General features: G+C 51.3%; 2 protein-coding genes across 7 annotated transcripts in view; one reads left to right on the top strand and one right to left on the bottom strand.

Moving 5' to 3' along the window:
- Nucleotides 1-8,321, bottom strand: part of SHROOM2 (shroom family member 2) — a 130,660-nt gene extending 122,339 nt beyond the window's left edge. Inside the window, exon 1 of the mRNA XM_045996460.1 lies at nucleotides 8,001-8,321. Coding sequence (XP_045852416.1) covers nucleotides 8,001-8,165 — 165 coding nt within the window. The 5' untranslated portion in view covers nucleotides 8,166-8,321. The remainder of the gene's footprint in view (nucleotides 1-8,000) is intronic.
- Nucleotides 8,322-8,890: 569 nt separating this feature from the next.
- The window catches only part of GPR143 (G protein-coupled receptor 143), a 68,082-nt gene continuing 52,232 nt past the window's right edge, over nucleotides 8,891-24,740 (top strand). The window contains exons 1-4 of one of the 6 annotated variants that reach the window (XM_045996476.1): nucleotides 8,906-8,999; nucleotides 9,657-9,829; nucleotides 18,800-19,086; nucleotides 19,616-20,557. In XM_045996476.1, the coding sequence (XP_045852432.1) occupies nucleotides 20,524-20,557 (34 nt within the window). In that variant the 5' untranslated portion in view covers nucleotides 8,906-8,999; nucleotides 9,657-9,829; nucleotides 18,800-19,086; nucleotides 19,616-20,523. Of the gene's footprint in view, nucleotides 9,000-9,020; nucleotides 9,148-9,656; nucleotides 9,830-18,799; nucleotides 19,087-19,615; nucleotides 20,558-24,740 lie in introns of those variants that run through there. The other 5 variants (XM_045996475.1, XM_045996473.1, XM_045996472.1 and 2 more) reach the window with 5 other exon arrangements.

The raw sequence follows: 24,740 nt of genomic DNA, 5'->3' as shown, positions 1-24,740 counted from the left end.
ACGGAGGCCTGCTCCCCCCACAGCAATCCTGAGCATCGATGGGGAATGAACGGCGTCTGCAAAGCGCCAAGGGAGAACTAGCTCAACAGTACTTCTCTACCGAACGATCCGTTCACTGCGCAGATAAAAAGCCATTTTCAGAGAGAGAAGGTCGTTAAAGCCTACCCCCTGTGTGTTGAAATATATGAAAAGATTTTTCACAATTGGGGAGGATTTGGAGGCTGAATCAATGAGAAGTGTGGAAGAAATCAAGCAAAGAAACAAGAACCTTGGTGACTGTGAAAACTTGTACCGGAAAAATAACCGCGTTTGTACCGCCAGGTTCAGCATCGATAGCACTGGCCGTCAAAATAATGCAAACACCGAATACTGTTAACTGCGTGGTTCTCAAAGGGGGTGATTTTGCACCCCCCCCCAAGAGACAGGTGGTAATGTCCAGAGACAGGTTTGGTTGTCACAACTGGGGTGAGAGGAGCTACGGGCTCTAGTGGGTAGAGGCCAGGGAAGCTGTTCATCTTACAACGCACAGGGAAGCCCCCAAAACAAAGAGTTGCACTTGACCCTTAACACAGGGGTTAGGGGCACTGATGCCTCATGTAGTCAGAAATAAGCGCGTAACTTTCTACTCCCTTGAAGCTTAACTACTAATAGGTGACCATTGGTTGGAGGTCTGTTAACAAGACCTCGGCATGCTTCACGTATTATTACATACTATATTCTTACAATGAAGATAGCTAGAAAAAAGAAAGTGTGATTAAGAAAATCATAAAGAGGAGCTCCTGGCCGGCTCAGTCAGTAGAGTGGGCGACTCTTGACCAGAGGGTCGTTGAGTTTGAGCCCTGCGCTGAGTGTAGAGATTACTTAAAAATAAAATGGGGGGGCACCTGGGTGGCTCAGTGGGTTAAAGCCTCTGCCTTCGGCTCAGGTCATGGTCCTGGGATCGAGCCCCGCATCGGGCTCTCTGCTCAGCAGAGAGCCTGCTTCCCTTCCTCTCTCTCTGCCTGCCTCTCTGCTTACTTGTGATCTCTGTCTGTCAAATAAATAAATAAAATCTTTTAAAATAAAAATAATAAATAAATAAATAAAATGGGGGGGGCTGGGTGGCTCAGTGGGTTAGGCCTCTTCCTTCGGCTCAGGTCATGTCTCAGGGTCCTGGGATCGAGCCCCACATCGGGCTCTCTGCTCAGCGGGAAGCCTGCTTCCCCCACTCTCTCTGCCTGCCTCTCTGCCTACTTGTGATCTCTGTCTGTCAAATAAATAATTAAAATCTTTAAAATAAAGTAAAATTAGAAAAACATAAAGAAAATCATAAGGAAAAGATATCTACAGTACTTTATTGTATTCATTGAAAAAAAATACATGCATAAATGGACCTGCGTAGTTCAAACCCATGTTGTTCAAGGCTAAACTGTATTTGACCCAAAATGTCAGTGGAGCTCAAGTTGAAAAAGCCTCTTCTAACCAAAGATTCTAACTTCAGATCTGAAGTGTGGGGTGGATGGTGGGCAGGTGGTGTGCAGAAAAAGGCTAAGTCCTCCTTTCCCGTGTGGCGGCAAGGCAACAGTCAGGAACAGAAGTAGCAGCAGTAGAGAATGTATGCAAATGCCAGAAGACAGCAGCTAAAAAGCTTCAGTCGCTGTCTCCAGGGAAGGGGAAATGGCAGTGGGGAGCTGCTGGTATGATAACAGGCCCTGAAGAACTATCTGATTATTTACACTGTGCCAGAACCACTTTGATATAAATGAAAACAAAACTCAAAGATACACTAATATTTTGTTCCTTTCCTTCCACGAGAAAGTAAAAATGTTGCCTTGACAGCACACAGAATCCACCAGGCCTGGGATATTATTTGCCTTCGATGTGAACGTGTTAGTCTCTCTTGGCCAGAGAGAGATAATCCCAACCCTGCCCAGCGGGTCTGGAGCACAGTTCTCCCTTCCCCATCTCAGACATGGATAACGGTCCCTAACAATGCCCTCGGGATTTAAAAAGAACCACCCAAGTTAAAAAATGTTACTGTTCTGCTGCAACTCAGAAAATCCTGCCCAGAACCATCATATTTGTTTGAACCTGAAACTAGATTAGTCCAATTATTTTTTTACCCTATTGTCTAAGGCACATTCCCCAAAGAGAAGCCATAACATTCGCATCAGTAAACAGAAAAGGCTCCATCTACCGCAAGACAATGCAGACATTTGTTCCAACAAGGTAACAGAAAAACAATTCTTCCCGAACACAGCCGTGTTAGACGCTGCCTCTGTTTTAATAAGACCAAAGAGAGTAACATGGGACCCTCAGCTCTTTCAAAGTCCTTCATGTGAGCGAAAGTTTTTAGCTTGGAAGAGTGCAGCTGGCAGAATTTCTCCTCCAAGCGCTGCCCACTCCTGACCACAGTGTTTCCAAGTAAAAGAAGACCTGAATAAAAAGCCCATTTAGCCTTTCAATCCTTAAATTATCTTGTCGAATGTTTACAGGGCTCCCTGTGTACAAGAAGAAAAGCCCCAAAGAGGCCCTAAGGAATCCACAAAGCCAGGTGTATTTGCATGCTGACACAAAACAGCTTTGGCAAGAGGGCAACTCCAAGCTGCTTTCCAAATAGACAAACCAGCCCTTTCCCAGCAGGGGGCCCAGCTCCTGTGGCCTTGGCCATGGCCATGGCCATGAGAGAGAAAGGTAAGTTAAGGAATCCCAGTTCACGGGACGAGGTGAAAACGACTATTTTTAAGAACACTTCATTATCCTGCTATGCTACATTTAGCTCTCGGGCAAACCAGCTTTCTTTTTCCAGAAGAGTAAAGTCGGGACGCGTCAGGCGATACTCACAACCGCTTCAGGAAGTGCGAGTCCGACACGGCGTGAAGTGTGGCGCACCGCTCACGTTCACAGCTTGGTACCGCACAGAAGCCCACGGTGGGTTTACAGATGACGATCCGGCTCAACTAACGTCTGGAATAATCCTCAACCACCGAAGCGCGCAGCCACCAAACCCTGCGGGGTCATGTCACGCTGCCCGACCTCCCACGGCCGCCCCCGGTGCACCTGCGGAGGACCAAGGAAGAAGCGGGCCGCCTGTGGGAGGCAGAGACTGGGACAGGGTGACACAGACACGCCGGAGCGACAGCTGGCAGGCCAACGGAAAGGGGTTTCAGCACACGCGAAAGAAAACGCACCTCTTTTTGGTTTTTGCTTAACTGTACTAATGATTCTTAATACACAAATGAGCCTTCAGAATTACAGTCATCCCAACAACGCCGGTCGGCCGCGGGCCTCAGCACGCGTCGGGGCTCTCCCTGCCGGGAGCCGCCGCAGCCCCCAGTGCACCCGCGGCCCGCGGGGCCCAGCCTGGGCCCCGGTGGGCTGTCAGACGCCCAGGATCCTGGAGTGCACGCACTGCCGGGCTCTCACACAGAGATGGAGCAAGAGCCACAGCCAAGGGCACATCTGTCAGCTCCAAATCCCCTGCTGAATTCATCACATCCTCGTCTGCGAAACCTTTACTGATCTCCGACAAAGAACTCGGCTCGGCTCGTGGGGACAAATAACAACAGGTGAGGACAATGACATGTCCTGACCAAGGCTGCGACTAGCTCCAGGCTCTGAGGTCACCTATGACAGCGACTCATTCAGGTCCTGTAAAGTGGAGCCCCTGTTTGGGCCATTAAGGAAGGGACCTCTGGTGCCCGGTGCCTCCCACCCCCTCCCACCACCAACAGTCAGTCTCTGCGCTGGGCCTTGGCTGCCAGGAGCTCTGGCTAATGGTTACACAGGACATTTGCCACCTGGCTGTGTAACCTCCATTCAAAATATGAGCCCTCATCCCATTCCACCCCACCCGCAGTATCCAACTAGAAAGGACATTTAAGGACTTTGTCTCGTATCCAGAGCAACGTTTAAACGGCCCAAAGGCCCCCAAGCCAGAGAGTCAGGCTGGGCGCATCTCAAGCCACAGCTCCGCCGTCCTGCTCTAGGACAGCAGTGTTCCTCACAGGCAACCCAAAAGTCAGCGGCTTCCCCAAGGAGCCACCCATGCGACCACACCAGGCCTAAAGTAACCTCTTCCTTGGCGCTGCTGGTGAGGCTCTGGCATTCTTCAGGGAGGGACTTGGCGAAAAGGAGGATCTGGAGCTTCATTCCTTCCCTCTTTAAGAAACATTCCTGGGACTGCAGGGGGCCTACTGACACCCAGCCAGTGCACAGAATGCTCCCTAGCAAATCCCGAAGGGCTCCTTTGAAATTTTAGGCCCTCCAGGGACATTTTAGAGATCAGGCCCCTCCCTTCCCCTCACTGGGGCTTCAGGTTTGCTGAATCAATGGAGAAAGGAACAGGCCAAAACAGCGACCACATCCGTCCATCGCATCTGATTATCCGGGTCCCCGGACCAAACCCACATCAAAATGAGGCCTTGGAAATACTAAGGAGTCAAAATCTTTGTGGCTTCTTAGGACACCGACATCCCTTCAGCTCGCTCTGGGACAGGAGCATGGAGAAAGAGCAACATTGTGTGTTTTGTAGCCCCAGTAAAATGTCAAGCGAGAAGCCAGCGTCAAGGTGCTGAGCAGATAGAAATCTGGGTGCCACGTCTCAGCAGAGGTCTGGTGGGACTTCACACATGCACTCCAAATTCCAGGAATGCCACTCCTGGGAGGGTAAGTATCCCTTTTGACTTCAAAACTAGACCCAAAGAAAAGACCGTCCTTACCCAACGGCCCCACTGGAGGCTCATAAAACACAGTGCTCGGGACTTCCAGCTTCATTTCCTTTCTCCAGCAACAAAAATGCAGATGAAGCAAGTATTTGTTTGAGTTTTACTATGTAAATAAAGCCTATTATCAGGGTCAGCACTTGGGAAGAAAACAACCCCTCAGGAAAACCTTTCAAAAGGCCAGTGTCTTCACAAAGAAAAATGAACTTGAGTTTTAAAAGCTAAAATCCTTTGAAAAACTGCAGTGCTAACACTGTTCATCTGACAAGGCCGATGTGGCCGCAAGTAACACCTGACAGGTTCCGGAGACTTTTGTTGGCTGTCACAGCTGGTGTGGGGTACCGGGGCGTCAAGGGAGTGAGTGGCTTTAGGGAATGCTTCCAGGATCCTACAAAGCACAAAACAGCCCCCGCAGAGAGGATGATGCAGACGAGCAGATCAGCAGTGACAAAACTGAGAAATCTTCCCGATGGATGTGACGAAGTTACTTCACACGGCACTGCAAGTGTTTGCAGGGGACAGCAGATGGAACCGAGTAGAGGGGCAGTGAGGACATCTGGGATCAGGAGCTGGTCCTTGCAAGCCTTCTCATGACCTGCCAGGTTTGTGACCTCCCCACACGCCATTTCACTTCCCTTTGCTTTAGCTGTTGCAGCTATAAAACGAGCTGATAAAATTTCTTGATCTGCAGATCACGGGTTAAATCAACCTTGCTCTTGGCATTGCTTACAGTTCTAAGATGCGCACCCCATGACGCTTCCAAGTCAGACCCCTATTATCACAAAAAGTGTGTCACCTTACAGCTATTCAAGCTACCCCACATCAGATTCTGTTACATAGAAAACAAGTTGTATAATTTTCCAGGGGTCTTATATACAAAATATTTAATTACAAGTTTTTTTTTAAGCCCAAAAAAAGCCCAATTTTTTAACCCCCCCAAAGTCCTATTGGAACAATTATAATTTGAGTTCCAAATAACAACAACTGTTACAATGAGCCCCAAATATTTTTCAGTAGCTACCAAGGGATAGTCAAAACTTGGATTAATCCAAATTCTGCAGGTGGAACAATTTTTCCTAGCCTCTATTCCAAAAGCGTATGCCCACTCTTTAAGCGATTCTAAATGGACACACTTTCCTTCACCCTTTTCTAATAATGTGGCAGTTAATTACCAGCTGTTGGAGTGTAAGCAAGCATAATTGATGACTTAATCCAAGAGAAAAGACAGGCATGTGAAATAGTGCCAATTCCGTGCAACGCGGAGTTCAAAATCTTTAATACACACGTGCACGAGCACTGATCTCTGCACACATATACAAGTGTACATGGAAACTCAGTACAGAAGGCCCAAACTCCCCCGAGTCCTTTGGGCCTCTCAGAGAGGAACCCCAAACATTTTTATTCCTGCAAAATTCTACAACACCACCTGGAAAGGCAGAGCACTTACGCTGGTACTAGCCTACCCATAAGAAACTTTTCCAAAGAGAAACAAAACAAAACAAAACAAAAAACCAGACCAAAACACCTTAGTAAGTACCATGAAAGCCAACCAGCAGGCCAAATCAGGAGGCGAAGGGCCTCACATGCCCCAAAAGGCCCTGGTACATGTTTTCTGGGTTTTACTGCCCACCTACCACACTCTAGACTGGGAAGTCTTGGACAGAGTGAACAGGGGGCCACTAGGATGTTTAGAACCCGGAGTACCCACAGAAAGGAGGAGGTGCTCTGAGATCTACCTTTCCAGCCTCTGGCTAAACAACTGAATTTCAGAGTTTAAAGTGACCTCCAACTTTCTTATACGGAGTAAAGACAGAAGGCAAGATTTCACCTTAACTAATGTTTTGCAACTTATTCCCTCATTTGTAATAACAAGTCTGAGCAAGGTACGTTGAATTGTGTGTAAACCTCTTTAAAAGAAATACATGAAATGCTAAGGGCGTTAGTAATTTACCTGCTATCTTTTAAACTTTTACTATCGGAATGTCCTCTAAAACCTTTATTAAAAAGGCACAGGGTAATACACTTTAGTACACATACACGCAGAAAACTAACCTCTCTGGGCAAGCTGGACACACTTTGCTCACCATCTTTTCAAAGAACCCAATTCGTTAATGGGTTACACATTAAATTTATAGCAACGACAGCCTCTTTCCCCAGTTGAACATAAATTCAGTGCACATCTAAACAAGCCTCCCCTCAGAGTCTCTGGTTTTGAATACAAAAATGAGAGAAAATACAGAACAGAAAAGTTTGGTGTCTCATTCGCTACCTTGCACAACAAAGCCACACCACTTCCCAAATTCACGGGTGGGGTCAGTAAGGAGTGATCTTACACTTTCCTCCCGGTAGTGAAGCAGGAAAGTAGGAAAAAAACCCAGCAAGTCACCTTCAAACTCCTGTAGTCCCCAAGAATTTTTGCATTTTAAAGGGAACTTTGTCCCTAGGAAAAGCCTGGCCCAACCCTCCCCAGAGAAACGGAGGCTTTTCACCAGAAGAAAACAGGATGGTAGGTTTGTTGTTTTGTTTTCACAGCTCTGTACAAGTTCAGCTGGTCAATTTCAAGATCGATCTCTGTTTATAGAATTCAAAGTCTAAAGCACCCACCTTCCCCTACCACAGACAACGCAAAACATTTCCTGATGAGACACATTAGAAACTTATTATTGGAGCTCAAATCCCACTTTGAAAAAGGACACTGAAAGTTTCGGTACGTGTCTGCAGGTCCCACAGCGCCATGGATCTAGGGCTGGAAGCCGAAAGTCAGTAAATATTGATGGGCTGATGGGAATTGAGAAGCTGAGTTGGCGACAGCTGCTCGTCTGGGTTTCCTAGTGATAAGGGAACGGACTGGTTCAAGGGGGTGCAGAACCAAGGGCCTACGGTGACAAACACAGGTGTGGACGGTTCTGTCCACCCCCCTGGCACGTGGGACTGTTCCTTGGGCAGCCCCCGGTCAGTCCCACAGGTGCAGGCCGCCGCTGGAGAAGCCGGGAGTGACAGGGGACCCAGCCAGGCCCCTTCTCGAAGGGGGAGGGGAGGGGACCCGGAACAGGAGCCATTTAAACTCTGCGCGGCGCTGGGAATCAGCAGCGCTGGGAGCCGCCGCAGAGCAGCCGGAATCACGCACCTTTGCGTGTCCCGGTGATCCCGTCCCCGCAGGTGACCCAGACACACTAGCGCCCCCGGGTTGGGGACACGATTGGCCCGCCCCTCCGGCGCCCCCCCCACCCCCGACGGGACCCCCCGCCCGGCGCCGACCTCTGGGCTGTCATCGTGAGGGTCCCGCGGCCGCCTCACCTTAGTGATGACCAGCGGCTCGCCGTGCTCGCGGCCGCCCTTCAGGGTGAAGCCCCACGGGGCGCCGCCGCTCAGCTGCACCTCCACCAAGCGCCCGCCGTCGGGCGCCCGCGCCTCGGCCTCGGCCAGGCGCTCGGGCCGCGCGCGGGGCTCGGCGCCCTCCATGGCGCGGGACGCGGAGCGCGGAGGCGGCGCGGCCGCTCAACCTCCAGGGTCCGTCCGGCCTGCGCCCATGCACTCGGGGAGCCCGGGCCGGCCGAGGGCGAGGGAAGGTCGGGGCGCTCCTGCCGCCGCCGGCCACCAGCAAACTTGCGCGGCAACTTGGGAGGAAAGTGCCGGCCGGGGCCAGGGAGGGAGTTGGGCGCGGGCGCCGCGGCGCGCGGGGGAGGGCGGGCCGGGCAGGGGCGGGGCCGGCGCGCTCAGGGGCTTGGGCTGCACTTTGGGCAGGGGGCGGGGCGCGCGCTGGGCTCCCGGGGCTGCCCGGAGGCTGCCCAGAAGCTGGGAGGGGCCGGAGGAGGCGCGCGCTCCGGGACCCGCGCGGCCGCCGGGGGATAGAGCGGCGAGAGGGCTTCGGGGCAGGGGCGTGCGCTCGGGGGTCTCATCCGCGGGGCCCGGAGGGTGCGAGTGGACGAGGGCGGGCACGCACTCGGCACCCGTGCGGCGGGCCGGGGATGGGCGTGCGCGCTCGGGACTGCCCCACTGGTCACCCAGAAGGTGGGAGGGGGCGAGGGCCGGCGCGCACACGAACCTGTGCGCCTCGCCGGATGCGGGAGCGCGCTCAGCCCCCCTCCTCCTTCCCCGGCCCCCGCCTCCGCCCCTGTTGCCCCGAGGGTGGGAGTGGGCGGGGCGCGCGCTGGGACCACCGGCTGCGCTGCGGAGTCTGGGGCCCGTGGGCGACTGCGACGCGACGTCCGGCCCTTTCACCCGTGCCAGCGCCGGGCGGCCTTGGGAGGCTCGGGACGCGCCAACCCTCCGCTCTGGGAGGCCGAGTCCCGGCAGGTGAGGTGGCGGAAGCGCCCGCGCGGGGCGGGTAGGGGCGGGGCGGGCGGCGGGCCGAGTCCCCGGCGCCCTCCATCTTGGCGCGCGCGACCGGCCCGGCGCCCCCGCCTTTGTTCGCGCGGACCGCGGGCTGCCGGTGGCCGCCCAGGTGAGACCGGAAGCGCGAGCCGCCAGCCTGTTCCGGCACCGACGCGCTTTGCCCCCAGGCCCGGGCTTGGGGTGGGGAGGGGGTGTCCCGGGTACCCTCCACGCACCCGCACTGCCCCGGCCCCCCGCGGGTGCTCTGAAAGTCGCGGCAGAGGGGACGGCGCCGGACCTGTTCCATGAAAGACTAACCGTCTTCCTACCAATTCCCTGCGGCGGCGCGCCCCGCAGATGAGGAATGGGCTGCTTCTCGGCTCTTCCTATAGTTCCGGTGCAGGGAGTGCTCGCGTTCAGGCCGGATTCTCACTTTGGTGGCGCGGTGCCACGAGGTCTTCCTGTCCCACGTCTGCGTTGCCTGCAAAGGAGAGGTGGGGGTCCGGGATTACTGAAAGGGGGTGCCACCTATGCCTGCCCCTTTTCGGTTTCTGTAAACGTTCGGTGTGAAGAAATATCCGCACTGCTGGGTATAAGCACGCTTTGCCCCCAAACCACAATCTTTTATTTCGTTTGTAGTTAACGAGGCTGGATGCTGGTGATCGCCAGGACTGCCTCCCGGGACTTGGATCAGGTGAATGGGCCGCATGAGAAAGCTCGGAGACCACTGGACAGGAAGAGTGCGGGCTTCCTGTCCTCGTTGAGGAGGGACAAGGAGTCTCAACTCTAGTCTCTCTGTCTTCAGTGGTCAGGTGAGGGATTTCCATTCTGTGGTCTGAATCGTTTGTGCCTCACCCAGGGTGCAAACTTCACTGGGCACTTGTCACGGCTCTGAGCGGTGGTGACTGCCCCATGAGTAATTCCAAGCTGTGGTGCCCACAGTGTTTCCCGTCGGGGAATGACGTGATTTTTTTTCTTCCTAAACGGAGACTGAAGGAGGGTGCCTGTTAAAATCCACCTCAAGTGTATCTTGACTGTCGTGGGCGTGCGGATCTGCACACATTGATTAAATGGCACAGACTTGCGCGCAAAATGAGGAAATGGAGATAAGCTTCGTAGATGGTGTCAGTGTTAATATTCTGACTGTGAGATGCAGGTGCAGAGGATGTCCCTATGTTCTTTTTTAAAACCACATTGTTCTAACTATCTTGATAAAAGTTGAATTAAAAAACTGGACAGACGAGGCGCCTGGGTGGCTCAGTGGGTTAAGACTCTGCCTTCGGCTCAGGTCATGATCCCAGGGTCCTGGGATCGAGCCCCACATCGGACTCTCTGCTCAGCAGGGAGCCTGCTTCCCTTCCTCTCTCTCTCTCTCTGCCTGCCTCTCTGCCTGCTTGTGATCTCTGTCTGTCAAATAAATAAATAAAATCTTAAAAAAAAACAAAACAAAACTGGACAGACATGAGAAACCCAAAGGGAAAGGACCATACAAATGCACCTAGAATTTTTGGAAGTTCCCTGCTTCCAAAACAGCTTCCCACCCCGGCCCGGTGGTATTAACTGAAATCTCAGCTCTTAACTGGGGCTGAAATTCAGACCAGGAGTCACCAAAGCGTTGTCTCCTTAAATCACAGCTAGAGTCATCCTTAGCGTTTTTATGTTGGTTATACGAGATTAGCTATCTGCCACTTGAAGGAGTTCTAGTGTTCATTCCTTAAACATAGGCGCAGGTTTACATTTCTCCTTACTAGATTATCATTTTCCTGCGTTTTTTCTTCATCTTCACTTTAGACATCTCTCCCAGCTTAGCATTATTTGAATATTCATAAGGCTGTTTGTGTGGATGTTAATAAATACACCGGAAGGGACTGGACCAAATCTGTGTGCTCTGCTTTGAGATAGATGCCCTCCTCTCAGACCCTGTCAAATTCTTTCACTGACACTCTTGGGTTTATGTAGCTGAGCGTACCTACTATCACACCTAGACTTCTGTATCATATCCATTATATCCCTATTAGACACAGTCCTATATCTTGGAAAATATCGTTATCTTGTGACCGAAAGGCATTGCCTGAGTATATTAACCCTGCTCCCCTTTTGAAAGTGTTCAGAAAGATTCCGAACCAGTGTGGACTTACAGTGGCGATAGCTTTCCTTTCTGAGAACTCCACTCAGCCAGATTTTCCACGGATATATATTTGTGAACATCTAGCTTTTTCTTTTGGAAAGCCAGGGCCAGATGCTTCTGGATAGTCTCAGCTTCTCATATGTTGGGCATTCAGCTTCATTGCTGTGAAGACCCCAGGGTGAGCATATTCTCTTTAGGACCTGCAGAGCACGACCCTGTGACCATCTGTATCTAGGCATTCAGTAGCCTTGCGTACATACACCACATTTTCAGATCTGAGGCTTGCTTCCCTTGATAGAGAGGAGATAGGTGAAATTAAAGGGAGCTCGTTCACCTGGTTGGCCCAGTCCATAGAGCGGGTGACTCTTTATCTCGGGGTTGTAAGTTCAAGCCCCATGTTGGGTGTGGAGATTACTTAAAAATAAAGGTAGTTCTTTCACTTTACCAATGGTGAATGAATCCATCAATGAATAGAAAGCAGATTGAACGAACTTTCAGAGATTTAATCAGTGGCTAATCCTTTTTATGAAATAGAGTTCAAATTACCTTTGTTTTTTGTTCTAAGGAGAAAAGGGATTTATAATTAGAAAATGTCCTGGAGGGGCGCCTGGGTGGCTCAGTGGGTTAAAGTCTCTGCTTTCGGCTCTGGTCATGATCCCAGGGTCCTGGGATTGAGCCCGGCGTCGGGTTCTCTGCTCCGCGGGGAGCTTGCTTCCTCCTTTCTCTCTGCCTGTCTCTCTGCCTACTTGTGATCTCTGTCCATCAAATAAATAAATAAAATCTTAAAAAGAAATAAAATAAAACCATGAAAAAGAAAAGAAAATGTCCTGGAGGATGGGGTTCCAAAATTTTGCCTTCACCTTTCAAACTAGTAGCTCAGGATATTCAAGCTTTCTAGGACATCCGTGGCAATTTTTTAAAAGGCAGATTTAGCCATTTTCTGCTTAAGCCTCTGCGTATGTGAGTTGGCGTCCCTATGAATTTAGATGGTGGAGAGTGCGTCCAGGTGAGAGCGCAGCGAGGCCCACTAAAGAGAAACATGGACTGAGTGACTTTCTGCTTCACCGTCGTCGCCATTGCCTTCATCTTGGTTTCTCCAGGTGACTCCTGGAAACGGGGGCATTTCATTAGCTGCAGATCTGGGCCCAGTGACAGAAGCTGAATGCCTCACAGGTGCGCCCCCTTCCCCTCCCGCTCTCACCTCAGGGGGATTTTACCCTGGCCGTTAGGATATTTACAGATCTCTGGGGGAGAGACTTCTCTCTGTGCAAGAACGGGAGGCTGCGGGGTCTTTCCTCACAGCCGGCCCCGTTGTCCTGCTCGTGGACTGTGCGGTGCGAGTCTGCATCCGAGCACCCAGCCTTTAGTTGAGAACAAGGAGTAGCGACCAGATAGATAGTCACCACATTCAGGGAACCTGCTTCGGACCAAGCACATGACGTAAATGGACTCAGGTCCTAAGCTTCTTGCAGCATGCGTCACCCCATCTTCCAGAGGAAGAGACTGAGTGCCAGAGGGGCTTAACACCCTGCTGGAGGTGGCTGAGCTCCGTCTTAAGAAGGACTCCTCTTCCTCCCTTACAGGGACCAGTGCCAGACTGGATGTGGTGGGACAGTTGTCACTGAGCCCGTGAGTTGACTTTCCTCTGTAGGACATTGAGACAGTGAGCCTCCTTTTGAGGTTCCCTTGATCTCCAAACAAAGAGGCTAAAGCCTCCTATGTGGAAACTTTGCCTATAAAACTGGATGCTAATTTAGGTTTGGTTGAGTTCCAGTCCTGTTTCCTTGGAGACCTGTCTTTAAATTATACGTAGGGGCACCTGGGTTGCTCAGTAGGTTGAGCTTCTGACTCTTGATCTCATGTCAGGTCTTAATCTTAAAGAAATATATATGTATATAATAATAATACTTTTCAAATTGGGAATACTTAGCCACTACTTTAAAAGTGTTTCTATTTTAGGGGCACCTGGGTGGCTCAGTGGGTTAAGCCGCTGCCTTCGGCTCAGGTCATGATCTCAGGGTCCTGAGATCGAGTCCCGCATCGGGCTCTGCTCAGCAGGGAGCCAGCCTGCTTCCCTCTCTCTCTCTCTGCCTGCCTCTCTATCTACTTGTGATCTCTCTCTGTCAAATAAATAAATAAAATCTTTAAAAAAAAAAAAAAGTGTTTCTATTTTAAAATGCAGTTTGAAGGGCGCCTGGGTGGCTCAGTTGGTTAAGCATCCAACTCTTGATTTTGGCTCAGGTTGTGATCTCAGGGTCATGAGATCGAGACCGGTGTTGGGCTCTGTGCTCAGTGCAGAGTCGGCTTGAGATTCTCCTTCCCTCCTCCCTCCCTCCCCTCTTCCCCTCTGCTGCCTCCTGCCCCTTGTGCTCTCTCTCAAATTAACAAAATCTTTAAAATGTAGCTTTAGAAAGCCACTGGCTATTTTTCATTTTTTATTTTTTAATAAAGTAGCCAACAAGTACTTCTTGAGCACTTTTAACTTGCTCAGTACTGGGGAGTGGTCGCTAAGGAATGTTAGGATGCAGGAAATATGAAACATCAAGTCCAGCCAGTGAAGAAACTAGAATAGGAAGAAAAAACAATTAGAGTACAATTACGTGCAAAATGACTTTAACTGCAAAAGTTCCAGCAGGAGAGAAACCAAAGTGGAGAAGAAAATAAAAACAAGTGATCACAACCATAGGTGAACTTTCTAAATTTTTCTTTTCTTTCTTTTTTCTTTTTTTTTTTTTAATGGTGGAAATTTCAAATGGACACAAAAGCAAGAAGTCTTGTTTCATCCCCGCCCCCTGCCCCCCCAAGTATTTCAAAACACATCCAGGATCTAATGTCTGAGCTGTCTTGGAGGCTGAGAGGAAGTGGAGCCCAGAGTTCGCTGGGTGGGGATCCTGTGAGCGGAGGAATGTTCTTTATAGGGAAGTTGAAAGCATCAGGATAAAAAGGCTGAAACCTTGTTAAGGAGTGCCCCAGTCCGGCTCCTTGGGAATCTGTGCTCTGGGCCTTCACTCCCCCATCCCGGGGCGTGTGCACCCCGTAGGAGGTGGGGGAGTGACTGGGGGCGGGGGCTGCTGTGTGGAGATTGTGGCTGGACAGCAGATGAGAGGCAGTAATGAGGGCAGGTTGAAATGGGAAATGCCTGTGGGATACCCTATGAATTTTCTAAGACTCTTGTAACAAATCAACATAAGCTGCTTAAGACCCATTTTTTTCCTTCCCAGAGGCCAGAAGTCTGAAATCAAGGTGTCAGCAGGGCCATACCCCCTCAGAGGCTCTAGGGGAGAGTGTGTTTCCTGCCCCTTCCAGGGTCTGGTGGCCACTGGCACTCCTGGGTTTGTGATCCGATCAGTCCAACCTTTGCCTCTGTGGTCACCGGGCCTTCTCTTCTGCCTGGGTCCTGTCTCCCTCTGTCGCCTTCCGTGTCACTCCTGTGTCGCCTCCCGTGTCAGTCCCGTGTCGCTCTCTTATAAGGTCACTGTGATTGCCTTCAGGGATTGCCTTTAGGACTTCCTTTAGGAAAACAAGGATGCTCTCTTCATCTCAGAATCCTTCATCTAATCCTGTGTGCAAAGACCCCTTCCCAAGTAAGGTCCCATTTGCAGGTTCCAGGCATTAGGACCTATTATCTTTGGCGCGTGTTAGTCATCTTACTACAGATAGGCCGGTGGAAATCACTGGGGTGTCGCAGGGTGGTGAATGGGACTCCTGTCCTTCGTTTGGAAGCATTGTGGCTAAAGTGCCACTGTTCCTGCTGGTAGTTTAAGTGCTCATGGGAGCCGCAGATCTGCCTGTCCCGAGGTGGGGGCAGGGGGAGAAGGCTTGTCCCACCCTCAAGCCAAGTGAGAACTCCCAGAGAGTCCCTCGTAAAGATTTGGGGTACCTACAGGACAGAGGGTGGAATCTCGCGCTTGGGTGGCACTTCCGGAAGTGCCGTTGATTACTGTGCCTTGTGCAGACACGCACAGAGGGCAGCGGGGGGACAGAGGGCTCAGGAGCATGTGCGTGCGCCCTCCCCGTCCACCGGGGGAATGTCCCCACATATCCGATTTTCCCGAAATTGACCAGCTTACAGGGGCAAACTCCGGCCTGACCCGGGACTACTGCTTAGGCTGACAGGTCCCATTTGCCCAGATCCAAGCAGGGATTTTGAATGGTGACTTCTTTGCAAGAGACAGCAGTTTTACTCAGGGAGTGGGTAGTGGGGGTATAAACCATCTGTTATTGTAGTTTGGGAGATGAAGTCAACGTCTCGAGATCTGAGTGGCTCCCTCAGTCATGCAGGTGTGTAGGCCCCCAAGTCTGCTCTCATTTCTCTCTCCCTGGGGTCCCTGTATGGGGTGGGGGATCTTGCTTTCTGAGAAGCCCGGGGTTCCTGGGAAGGTAGAGACTAACTGGTTAACCCCTGTTTCAAAACTCAATAAGGAGAGTTGATGAGAGGAGGAAAAGCGGGGTAAAAAAGCAGCCCCATGCGTGGGCGGTGTCCGCCACCCTCCATGGGAGCGGAGGTCAGAGGCGGAGCGCGGGCCATGGAAGATCAGAGCTCAGAGCAGGGACTGGCATGCGCTGAGGGGATGGGAGTTTCGACAGCAGCCCGGCAACCTCACCTTCATTTAAAACATTGTATCTGGGAAAGATTCTTTTCAAATCTCAAACACCTTCCCTGACCCAGCCTTCTTGTAATTTGCCAACGAAATCGCAGGATAGAAATATGAGACCTGAGTCCCAGATACTGTCTGAGTGGTTCTAGTGAAAGCCAACAGCAATTTTTAAGCAGCAAAAAATAAGTCTGTGTATGAGATTTCAAGACATCCTTGGATATACTCTTTCCAAATACAGCATAAACCTCCCTTGCTATGATATCGTTTGTGTGATTGTGGAATGCCTTTTTATTTTGTACTCCACATTTTGAGAGAGAAAAACCCAGAGTAGGGACGCCTGGGTGACTCAGTCTGTTAAGCATCTACCTTTGGCTCAGATCACGATCCCAGGGTCCTGGGATCGAGCCCTGTGTGGGACTCCTGTTCAGTGGGGAGCCTGCTTCTCCCTCTGCCTCTGCCACTCCCCCTGCTTGTGTTCTCTCTCTCTCTCAAATAAATAAAATCTTTAAAAAAAGAAAAACACCCATTACTTCTGTGAGGCTCTCAGAGAAAGCACAGGGGACTTGGATTTTTTTTTTTTTTAATTTTTAAAAAAATATTTATTTATTTGACAGATCACAAGTAGGCAGGAGGCAGGCAGAGAGACAGAAGGAAGCAGGCTCCCCACGGAACAGAGAGCCCTATGTGGGGCTCTATCCCAGGACTCTGGGATCATGACCCAAACCGAAGGCAGAGGCTTTAACCCACTGAGTGACCCGGGCACACTGGCACTTGGATTTTTGTAACAAGGGCCTCCACAGGGGCACCTAGGTGGCTCAGTGGCTTAAAGCCTCTGCCTTTGGCTCAGGTCATGATCCCAGGTCCTGGGATCGAGCCCTCTGCTCAGCAGGGAGCCTGCGTCCCCCCCCCCCCCTGCCTGCCTCTCTGCCTACTTGTGATCTCTGTCTGTCAAATGAATAAAATCTTAAAAAAATAAAAAACAAGGTCCTTCGCAACGCCTAGGCGGGCCCTCCAGGAGCACACTTGGGGGGCTGTGGCATAAAATAACAGCAGCCAGGGAAGTCACGCTGCGGAGCTCGGTAAATGTTCCTGCGTTCCCTCCCTCTCACCCGCCAACACGGCCACAGACACACAGACACGGAGAAAGGGGCCATCTGTGCTTCCTTAGCGCTGGGATAGTTCAGATGTCCTGTGGGAAGGAGGGGCCCTGGAAACGGAAGCCACTGCGTCTTTGGTGTTGGAGGGACTGTTGATTCGGATGCGGGAAATTCCGTCGCTGGCCATGGGCCAGAATACTTGTTTCAATTGAATCTTTTCACCTGAACTTCAAGGAATGTAGACGTCTTTGACCAGCAGCAGAAATAACAGGAAGGACCAGCAGCCGGCTGGCTGAAGGGCGGCAGAGTTTTTACTACAATGCGCAGATGTCTTCCAGGCAGACAGGGGAAGTTTCTAAACACTTAACGGGTCGGGATGGTTCCTCTTGCATAATTATACATGTTGGAAGGGCCACAGGAAATACTGTGTGATTAACTTTAAAAGTAAATTCTTCTGTTGGAACAATTTGAGGTTTACAGAGAGGTTGCAAAGGTACTGAATGGAGCCCCTGCGTCCCCTTGTGCCGGTCTGTTCCTGGTCGCTGAACTCCTGTTTGGATTTCCCCAGCTGGCACGTGAGTGTCCTCTTTCGGTCCCCAGGGCTCCACTGTGCGCCTTGTTGTCATGTCCCCTTTGGTCTCCATCATCCCTTTGTTTTTGTGACTCAGAAGTTTTGAGGACTGGCCGGGTGTTTTGTAGAATGTCCCCCAATTTAGGCTTGTCTGATGTTTTCTCATGACTAGACTGGGTTATGGGTTTGGGGGAAGACACGTACACAGATGATGTGGCCTTCTCCGCACACCGTGTCATGGACTCCTGGACGTCTACATGGCTTGTCCCTTGTGACTGTCACCTTATTACATGGGTAAGGAGGTGGCTGCCAGGTTTCTCACTGTCAAGTTACAGCAAGAATTTTCCCTTTCCTGGTTCACTCTTTTAACAATTTGGGTTTGGGGCACCTGGTGGCTCAGTCCGTTAGCGCCTGCCTTTGGCTCAGGTCATGATCCCCGCTGGCATGGAGCCCCACACCAGGCTTCTTGCTCAGCAGGGAGTGTGCTTCTCCCTCTTCCCTGCATTCATGCTCTCACGCTCGCTGTCTCTCAAAAATAAATAAAATCTTAAAAAACAAAAACCCAAGAACTTGGGTTTGACAATGCATAGGTGTTCTGCGGGAAGTCACACTGATTCCATGGTATCCACAAGTTCAGACCTGGACAGGCTATCCTTAAGACCAAATAAAGACGCTTGATTAAGTCAACGTAAAGCACCTTGAGAGAAATGGAATAATTGTGAAAGAGACCTTGTAGCTTGCAAAGGCAAAAATATGTACTGTTTGGGCCGCTAAGAATCAATTTCTGATTCCTGTGATGGACTAAAGACGTGTCCTAAGTTTGGGAAACTCGGGTTATACACATGGTTTCCGCTGGATGTTCAACTAGGGGGAATGCAGTGAGACCCAAAAATACGGCAGGGGAGAGCCATTGCATTTAAATGATCAGAGTCCCTTCAGAGGACTGGCGGACCCCCGTTTTCTGTGTTAACGCCTTTCAGCCCTTCTGAAACAGACACGTGCTGTAGCGTGGGTACCAGACAGATGTTTCCGCAGCGTTCACGGCCAGGTTGACGTAAGGGTATATTATCTCCCAGCACGCTGTGTTTCTAACCACAGACCAAACCCTTGAGGTTAATGTGGGTTTCCTATTCCCTACCCGTGGCCACTCGAGTACCAGCGAAGCAGTCATTTCAAAATTAGCCCACATCTGAGTGTGTTTCTTTCTTTTCATTCGCTATCTGCCGTTTGACACTCTCATGTAGATGAAAGCCGCGGAGTGTATAACAGTCCTCCCAGAAATGACAGTCCTCTCGTTTCACCGTATCAGTATAGTGTGCCGCGAAAGAAACGTCAGATTTGATCCAAGTTTGAAATAGGTGACACGTACCCTACGTGTACCTCCTCAGCTCCCCCCGCCCCCGGCCATACTTCCTTGCGAAGTGCAGTTCCGGTCACACGGCTTCCAATTTGGCCACCCGTGACCTGCCTCCAGCTTCTCCAACGCCGACTCCTTGCTTCAGCGTGGTGGCGTGAGAAGACGCATTTCCGTGGTCCGACTGGTTTGTAGCCGTCCGTGGCCGACCTTCATTCAGGTGCTTTTGGTGTAGCCTGCCTGGATTGGATTCTCACCTCTGCCGCGCCCTGACCTCGGACGCGTTTCCTCACCTCCTCTGTGCCTTCCGGGTGAAACGAGGTAAAAAGCGGAGCCACAGGGTGGAGGGGAGAGTTCAGCAAGACCTTGACTTAATGCTGCCGGCTGGGGAAGGCGGGCAGGTAGCGCCAGGGCCGGATGACTTCTCTCAGGGCACACAGCCCACCGCCGGCTCCCTCCCACGGCCCCGTCTGGTCTCCGTCAGGCCGAGACCACGTAGCTCACGGACTCCTAGTCTGCCTGTTGCAGAACTGGAGATGTGCTCTTAGACACTCTTTCTCAATCTGTGAATTCCCGTGTCTCTGTCAGAGGAAAGGGCAAGGTTCCTTCAAGCCAAGACTCTCCCAGTTCCGTCCGGGGAGGTCCGTACTCCACCCGGCAGCAACCGCAGAGCGGCTCTTTGAGCGCCAAGCCTGGGTTCGAAACCCGCGCACTGTGTGGCCTGTTGCAAAGCTCCTCAGCGCCCCACGGACGGAGGAAGGGCTTCCGCGGCAAGGTGTAAGCCACTGCAGCTCGTTTTACTCTCTTAAAGCTTTATAGCCAACCCTGAGCATTTTTGTCTGTTCTCCAGGGTCACACCGAGCAAATGCAGTTGGGGATGGCGGGCGAGGTCATCCTTCCCGCCCGCTGACACGTTCCGTGAGCTCCAGCGGGCAGCCTTGCGGCTCTCTGAGGAAGGAAGCCCTCGGGGCCGCCGCTCTGGGAGCGCCCGGGCAACCAGACGTTCTAGGATCTGAGGTGCCCCCCCCCCCCCCCCGGGAGCGCCCTTCCCGGTTGACGGACAGGAGTGGGCGCTCCGGCGTTCTTGTGTGGTGGACACACGTGAGGATGCCCTCCCAGGGCACCCGCCTGCAGGCAGCCACTCTGTGTTCCTCCCGCTGGGTGCGAGCGCGACCCATGACCCTCTTCTAAGCCGTAGGGTGCGGCCGAGGGGACGGGACACCCGCTCGGCGATCCTGTTGCCAGACATTGTGACTCTCACTTGCTGGCTTGGACGGACGAAGCCGCCTTCCTGGAAGCTGCCTCGTGGAGAGACTCGTGCGCCAAGGGACGGAAGGTGGCCCCCAGCCAACAGCCATGAAGAGTGAAAAGGCGTCACTGAACATGTAAGCACGCACTTGGAAGCAAACGTTTCCCCGCTTGAGCCTTCGGGTGAGACTAGCCTAGTCAGCGTCTTAACTGTAGCCGTTGAGAGACCCCAAAAGGGGAAGCCCAGCTAAGCCACGCCTGGACTCCTAAGCCACACAAGCTGGGAGGGAGGGAGTGTGTGTTGTTGGTTTCCCGTCTGGCACGGAAGGAGCTTGCGCTCACCGCTTCAGCCTAACAACCGAAACCTCGACGAGCCAAAAAACCGTCTCTTCGTACATCTGTCAGAGAAGTGAGGTCACGGAACAAACTGGAACCCCCCCCCCCCCCCCCCCCCGCCAACTGAAAGGACAGGCAGATGCGGACAGCCACAGCTTCCCGGAGCTGCCACCCATGGGCAGAAGCTTCTACAGGAATCGCTGCCGAGGTAGGAAAGTGCAAACTGTGACTGACCGGTTTGCTGGAGGCTCAGTGTAGACGGTCCCCGCGCTTTTGTGAGTTTCGCCTCGTGGGGCTCCACCAGGTTCTCACAGTGAGGACCGGAGACAAGACGGCTTGTGCGTCCTGCAGCGGGAGGGCAGAAGGGGCCATTTTGAAGTCTGCCAGAGCGTTCTGTCGTTCTGAGCAAGACCTGCCCTCGGGAGAAACTTGACCCTGACAGAGGGGGGTTGCTGGAACCTAACCACCCTGGGGAAAGGAAATCCCCAACCTCAGTCTCCTGAGGCCCTGGTGGGGGCCGCAATGAAGAGTCGTTCACAGCCAAGGGCTACAGGCTAACTACAAGACTGAGACCAATCCCAGAACTGCCTCTCCTCCCCGTCGCCTGACGACACCACTAATGGCCTGTTTATCCCGATTCTTTTTACCTAGCGCGTTATGACATCATGTCCAGCCTCCCCCCCCCCCTTTTTTTTTCTTTTTAAGGGAGTGAGGGGCAGGCGCGGGGGAGAGAGTCTTAAGCGGTCTCCACAGCCAGCACGGAGCCCGGGGTGGGCCTCAGTCTCACAACCCGAAGATGATGACCTGAGCCAAAACCAAGAGTCAGCCCCTTGAGCCGTCCAGGCGCCCCCACATCCAGCTTTAAACAAAGAGCCGCAAGGCATGCTAAAAGACAAACAGTTTGAAAGGACAAAGCAAGCATCTGCTCTGTACTCGGGGATGTTCAATAAATGTCTGTTGCTTTCGGCCGCTGAATTCGGGTCATTTGGTAAGTAGTGTGGATTACTACCATGGCCGAACCAATTCTGCAAGTCCTGTGGGTTGGAACCCAAGTCACCCCTCACGGGACTTCCCTTGACAGCAAATCTGTGCTGGGTCTCCCTTTCAGGATCACATGGTTCTGCTCCTTCCTGCCTTTCCCTGCAAACTTCCCGTGCGTCCTCGCCTCGGGGTCTGCGCGACGGGCTCCAGCCGCTCCCACAGACGCCTGCTGCCGTGTTTGTGCGCGTGTACGATGTCAAATCTTTCTTTGCAGCTCGCATCCTTAGTCACTAAGACTGAACTTCAGAAACCGTCCCTCCTGGCTTCTCACCAGCTAGGCTTTAGACTGGCCTTTTTTCCGGTTTTGGGGGGGTTTTAAAAATGGTTTTATTTATGCATTTGAGGGAAAGTGAGAGAGCACAAGCAGGGGGAGGAGCTGAGGGAGAAGCAGGCTCCCCGCTGAGCAGGGAGCCCGACGTCGGGATGGATCCCAGGACTTTGGGATCATGACCTGGGCCGAAGGCAGACACATAACTGACGGAGCTACCCGGGCGCCCCACTGTCGTCGTCTTTTTTACTTTAGTGGAGATAAGACATTCAAGAACGTAAGACATTCAAGAACATGTATACAGTCAAGACATAATTTCAAATTGGAATGAATTTACTAACTTTTGATTGGATAAGTCATTTCCATCATCCATGATTTTAAAAGCACAAACACAACATTTTTGAAGTCCAATCTGGCTGCCAGTCAAGGGTATGTAATGCTTTTGCAATTGTTAAGAGATTAAGAGATAATCTTGTCTGTGCCTTTAATGTATGTATGTGTGTACTTTGAAAGCCACTCCAAAGACAGATTTATGTAAAAGAATTTGCCCTTAATTGTCCTCGTGTGTTTGTCAATTGAATTCAAATACACAGCTGAGCACTGGGCCTCAAATTTATTACATTCTTTTTTTGGGCATTAGAAATAGTCATTAAAAAGAATTTTCTCTTTTTAAGCTGAAAGGTCCGAATGTCAGCATCTAGAATCTGGTGAATTGAACTGAAAAGCTGGTATTCTGTGGGAAGCCGCGATAAGGCTTGAGACGAGGACCAAACCAGGCCCTGACTTGTGTCTCCTTTAAAGTCCGAGTAGCCTAACAAAAGGCTTAGGACGGAGAAGTTGAGTAGCACTGAGAAAGGGTCTGTGCTACGTGTTGTGTGTTGTGCGCTCGCCCACGTGACTTCCCACAGGTTTACTAGTTAGATGAGAGCAATTTGATTGGGGTCATAAACACTTAACTGATCCTTGCTGTTCCAGCACGGCTCATAGATCACTCTCAGGTTTGTTGTTACTTTTTGTATCAATACGGGACAATTGTACTAACATCAGCCATTGCCTGCGGTGCACCTTGTTTGTTTCTCACTAGTTCTCACAGGAAACCAGAGGGTCTGCAGTTAGACCTTGAGAAGTAGGTAATGGGGAAGTCCGGAGGTTTTTTGTGCATGTAGCAAATTCTTTTGTAACCAGTTGAAAATTGTTACTTTGGCTAAATAATGCCTCTCTGCCCTGAATAAAGTCGGCTCTGCTGGACGTCCTCCTCAGTGCTCCTCCTGCCCCCATCTCTGTCTCTCAAGTCTTCTTCTTTCACCATCCTCTTACCCTCACGTTCCTGGTCGATTCGCTGCACTGGCCGCGTCAGTATTCCTCATCATAAAGAATGATACAGAAATGTCTTCAGACATGTAAACGCAAGGATAATTGTTTCTTACATGAAGAATTGTAGAATTACTTCTGCTTGCATGCACATCCCAAAGAAGCATATAAAATGCTGATATGGATGGAAAACACTGCCCTTGACTTAACTCACCACTGAACTGTCCTTACTAGTTCATGCCTGTCCATTTGCCTGTGGCTCCATTCTTTCAGTTACTAAAACTTTTAAGATTTTATTTATTTATTTGAAAGAGAAAACACAAGCAGGGAGAGTGGCAGAGGGAGAAGGAGAAGCAGACTCCCCGCTGAGCGCGGAGCCTAACATGGGGCTCTATCCCAGGACCCTGAGATCGTGACCTGAACCAAAGGCTGTCAGCCAGCTGAGCCACCCAGCTGCTCCTAAATATTTACTTTAAAATCATAGTGTTCGCTACTCATCTCACAACAGATTCACATACATTTTGTTTTCCTTTTTCCTCCGTGTTCAATCATCAGTGTGAGTTACAACTTTCTCTACAGTTGCAACAATTCTCTACAATTGCTTTTGGTACCTTTAAGGCATCACACTGTTAACTGTTGTATTTTCTTTGCGGAATGGCTGCGCTCCAGCACATCTAGCTGTGAATTGAAAAGTCAGGGACGCTTGGGGGCTCCGTTGGTTGAGCGTCTGCCTTTGGCTTGGATCAGGATCCCAGAGCCCTGGGATCGAGTCCCACATTGGGCGCCCTGCTCAGCGGGGAGTCTGCTTCTCCCTCTCCTGCTCTCCCTGCTTGTGCTCCCTTTCTCGGTCTCTGTGTCAAATACGTAAACTCTTAAGGAAGAAAAAGAATAATCCAGTATCTGTGAAGCAAATCCTGTTTGCCTTCTACTTGAGGCTTACTTGACAGCCAGTTAGTAGGCTTTCAGGAAGACCGCATTTTAGATGGTGTCTGAGGAGGTGGGATCGTTTGCGATAAGATAGGCGGTCTGAAGACACTGAACCACTCACCTAAGCAAAACGAGCTTCGAGCTAGACCCTCGGTAGGAGTTGTCAGAACCCTGGTCTCCAGACCAGGGTGGAAAGTCTCTCTAAGCTACCTGAGAACCTTGTCAGGCCATTCTCCCTTCCTCAACAAAAAATCACTTTTGTTTGTCTCTCGCCGTCCTTAGGCATCGTCTTCCTTTCCCGTTTGCTTCCCTGTCCCCCCAGCATCCTGCCTTCTGTTCCAGGTGAGTCCCAAACATTTCTCAGCCACTGGGGCTTTGGGAACCAGAAGGACAGCGGCAGCTTCTCAGTGTGCACCCTGCGCTTCCGTCCCTGACTGGCCATTTGCATTCAGAATGCTCTTCAGCATCATTGGATGTTGATAGTTTTTCTGCCATTTTGAACCAAGTCCTCCCCACATTTAAATGTGGCCTGGTGGTTCCTGTTTTTAGGTTGAGATACAAGCTCTAGGACCTTGCTGCTCAAGTAAGAGCCACTGAGCAGCAGCATCCACATCTCTGGACACTTGCTAGAAACAGTTTCATGAAACTTGTGGCCTCGCCCAGCCATCCCGACAGGCAGAGTCAGGTTTTCCAGGAGATCTGCAGCAGGATGCACACTGCACTCGATGCATTTTATTCTCAGCTCTGAAATCATTTAAATTTTTTTTTAAGGGGCGCCTGGGTGGCTCAGTGGGTTAAAGCCTCTGCCTTTCGCTCAGGTCATGATCCCAGGGTCCTGGGATCG

This window comes from Meles meles, chromosome X (genome assembly GCF_922984935.1).
Source record: "Meles meles chromosome X, mMelMel3.1 paternal haplotype, whole genome shotgun sequence".
NCBI lineage: Eukaryota > Metazoa > Chordata > Mammalia > Carnivora > Mustelidae > Meles > Meles meles.
Note: the sequence above shows the minus strand (reverse complement) of the source record. Positions and strands in the feature narration are given on the sequence as shown.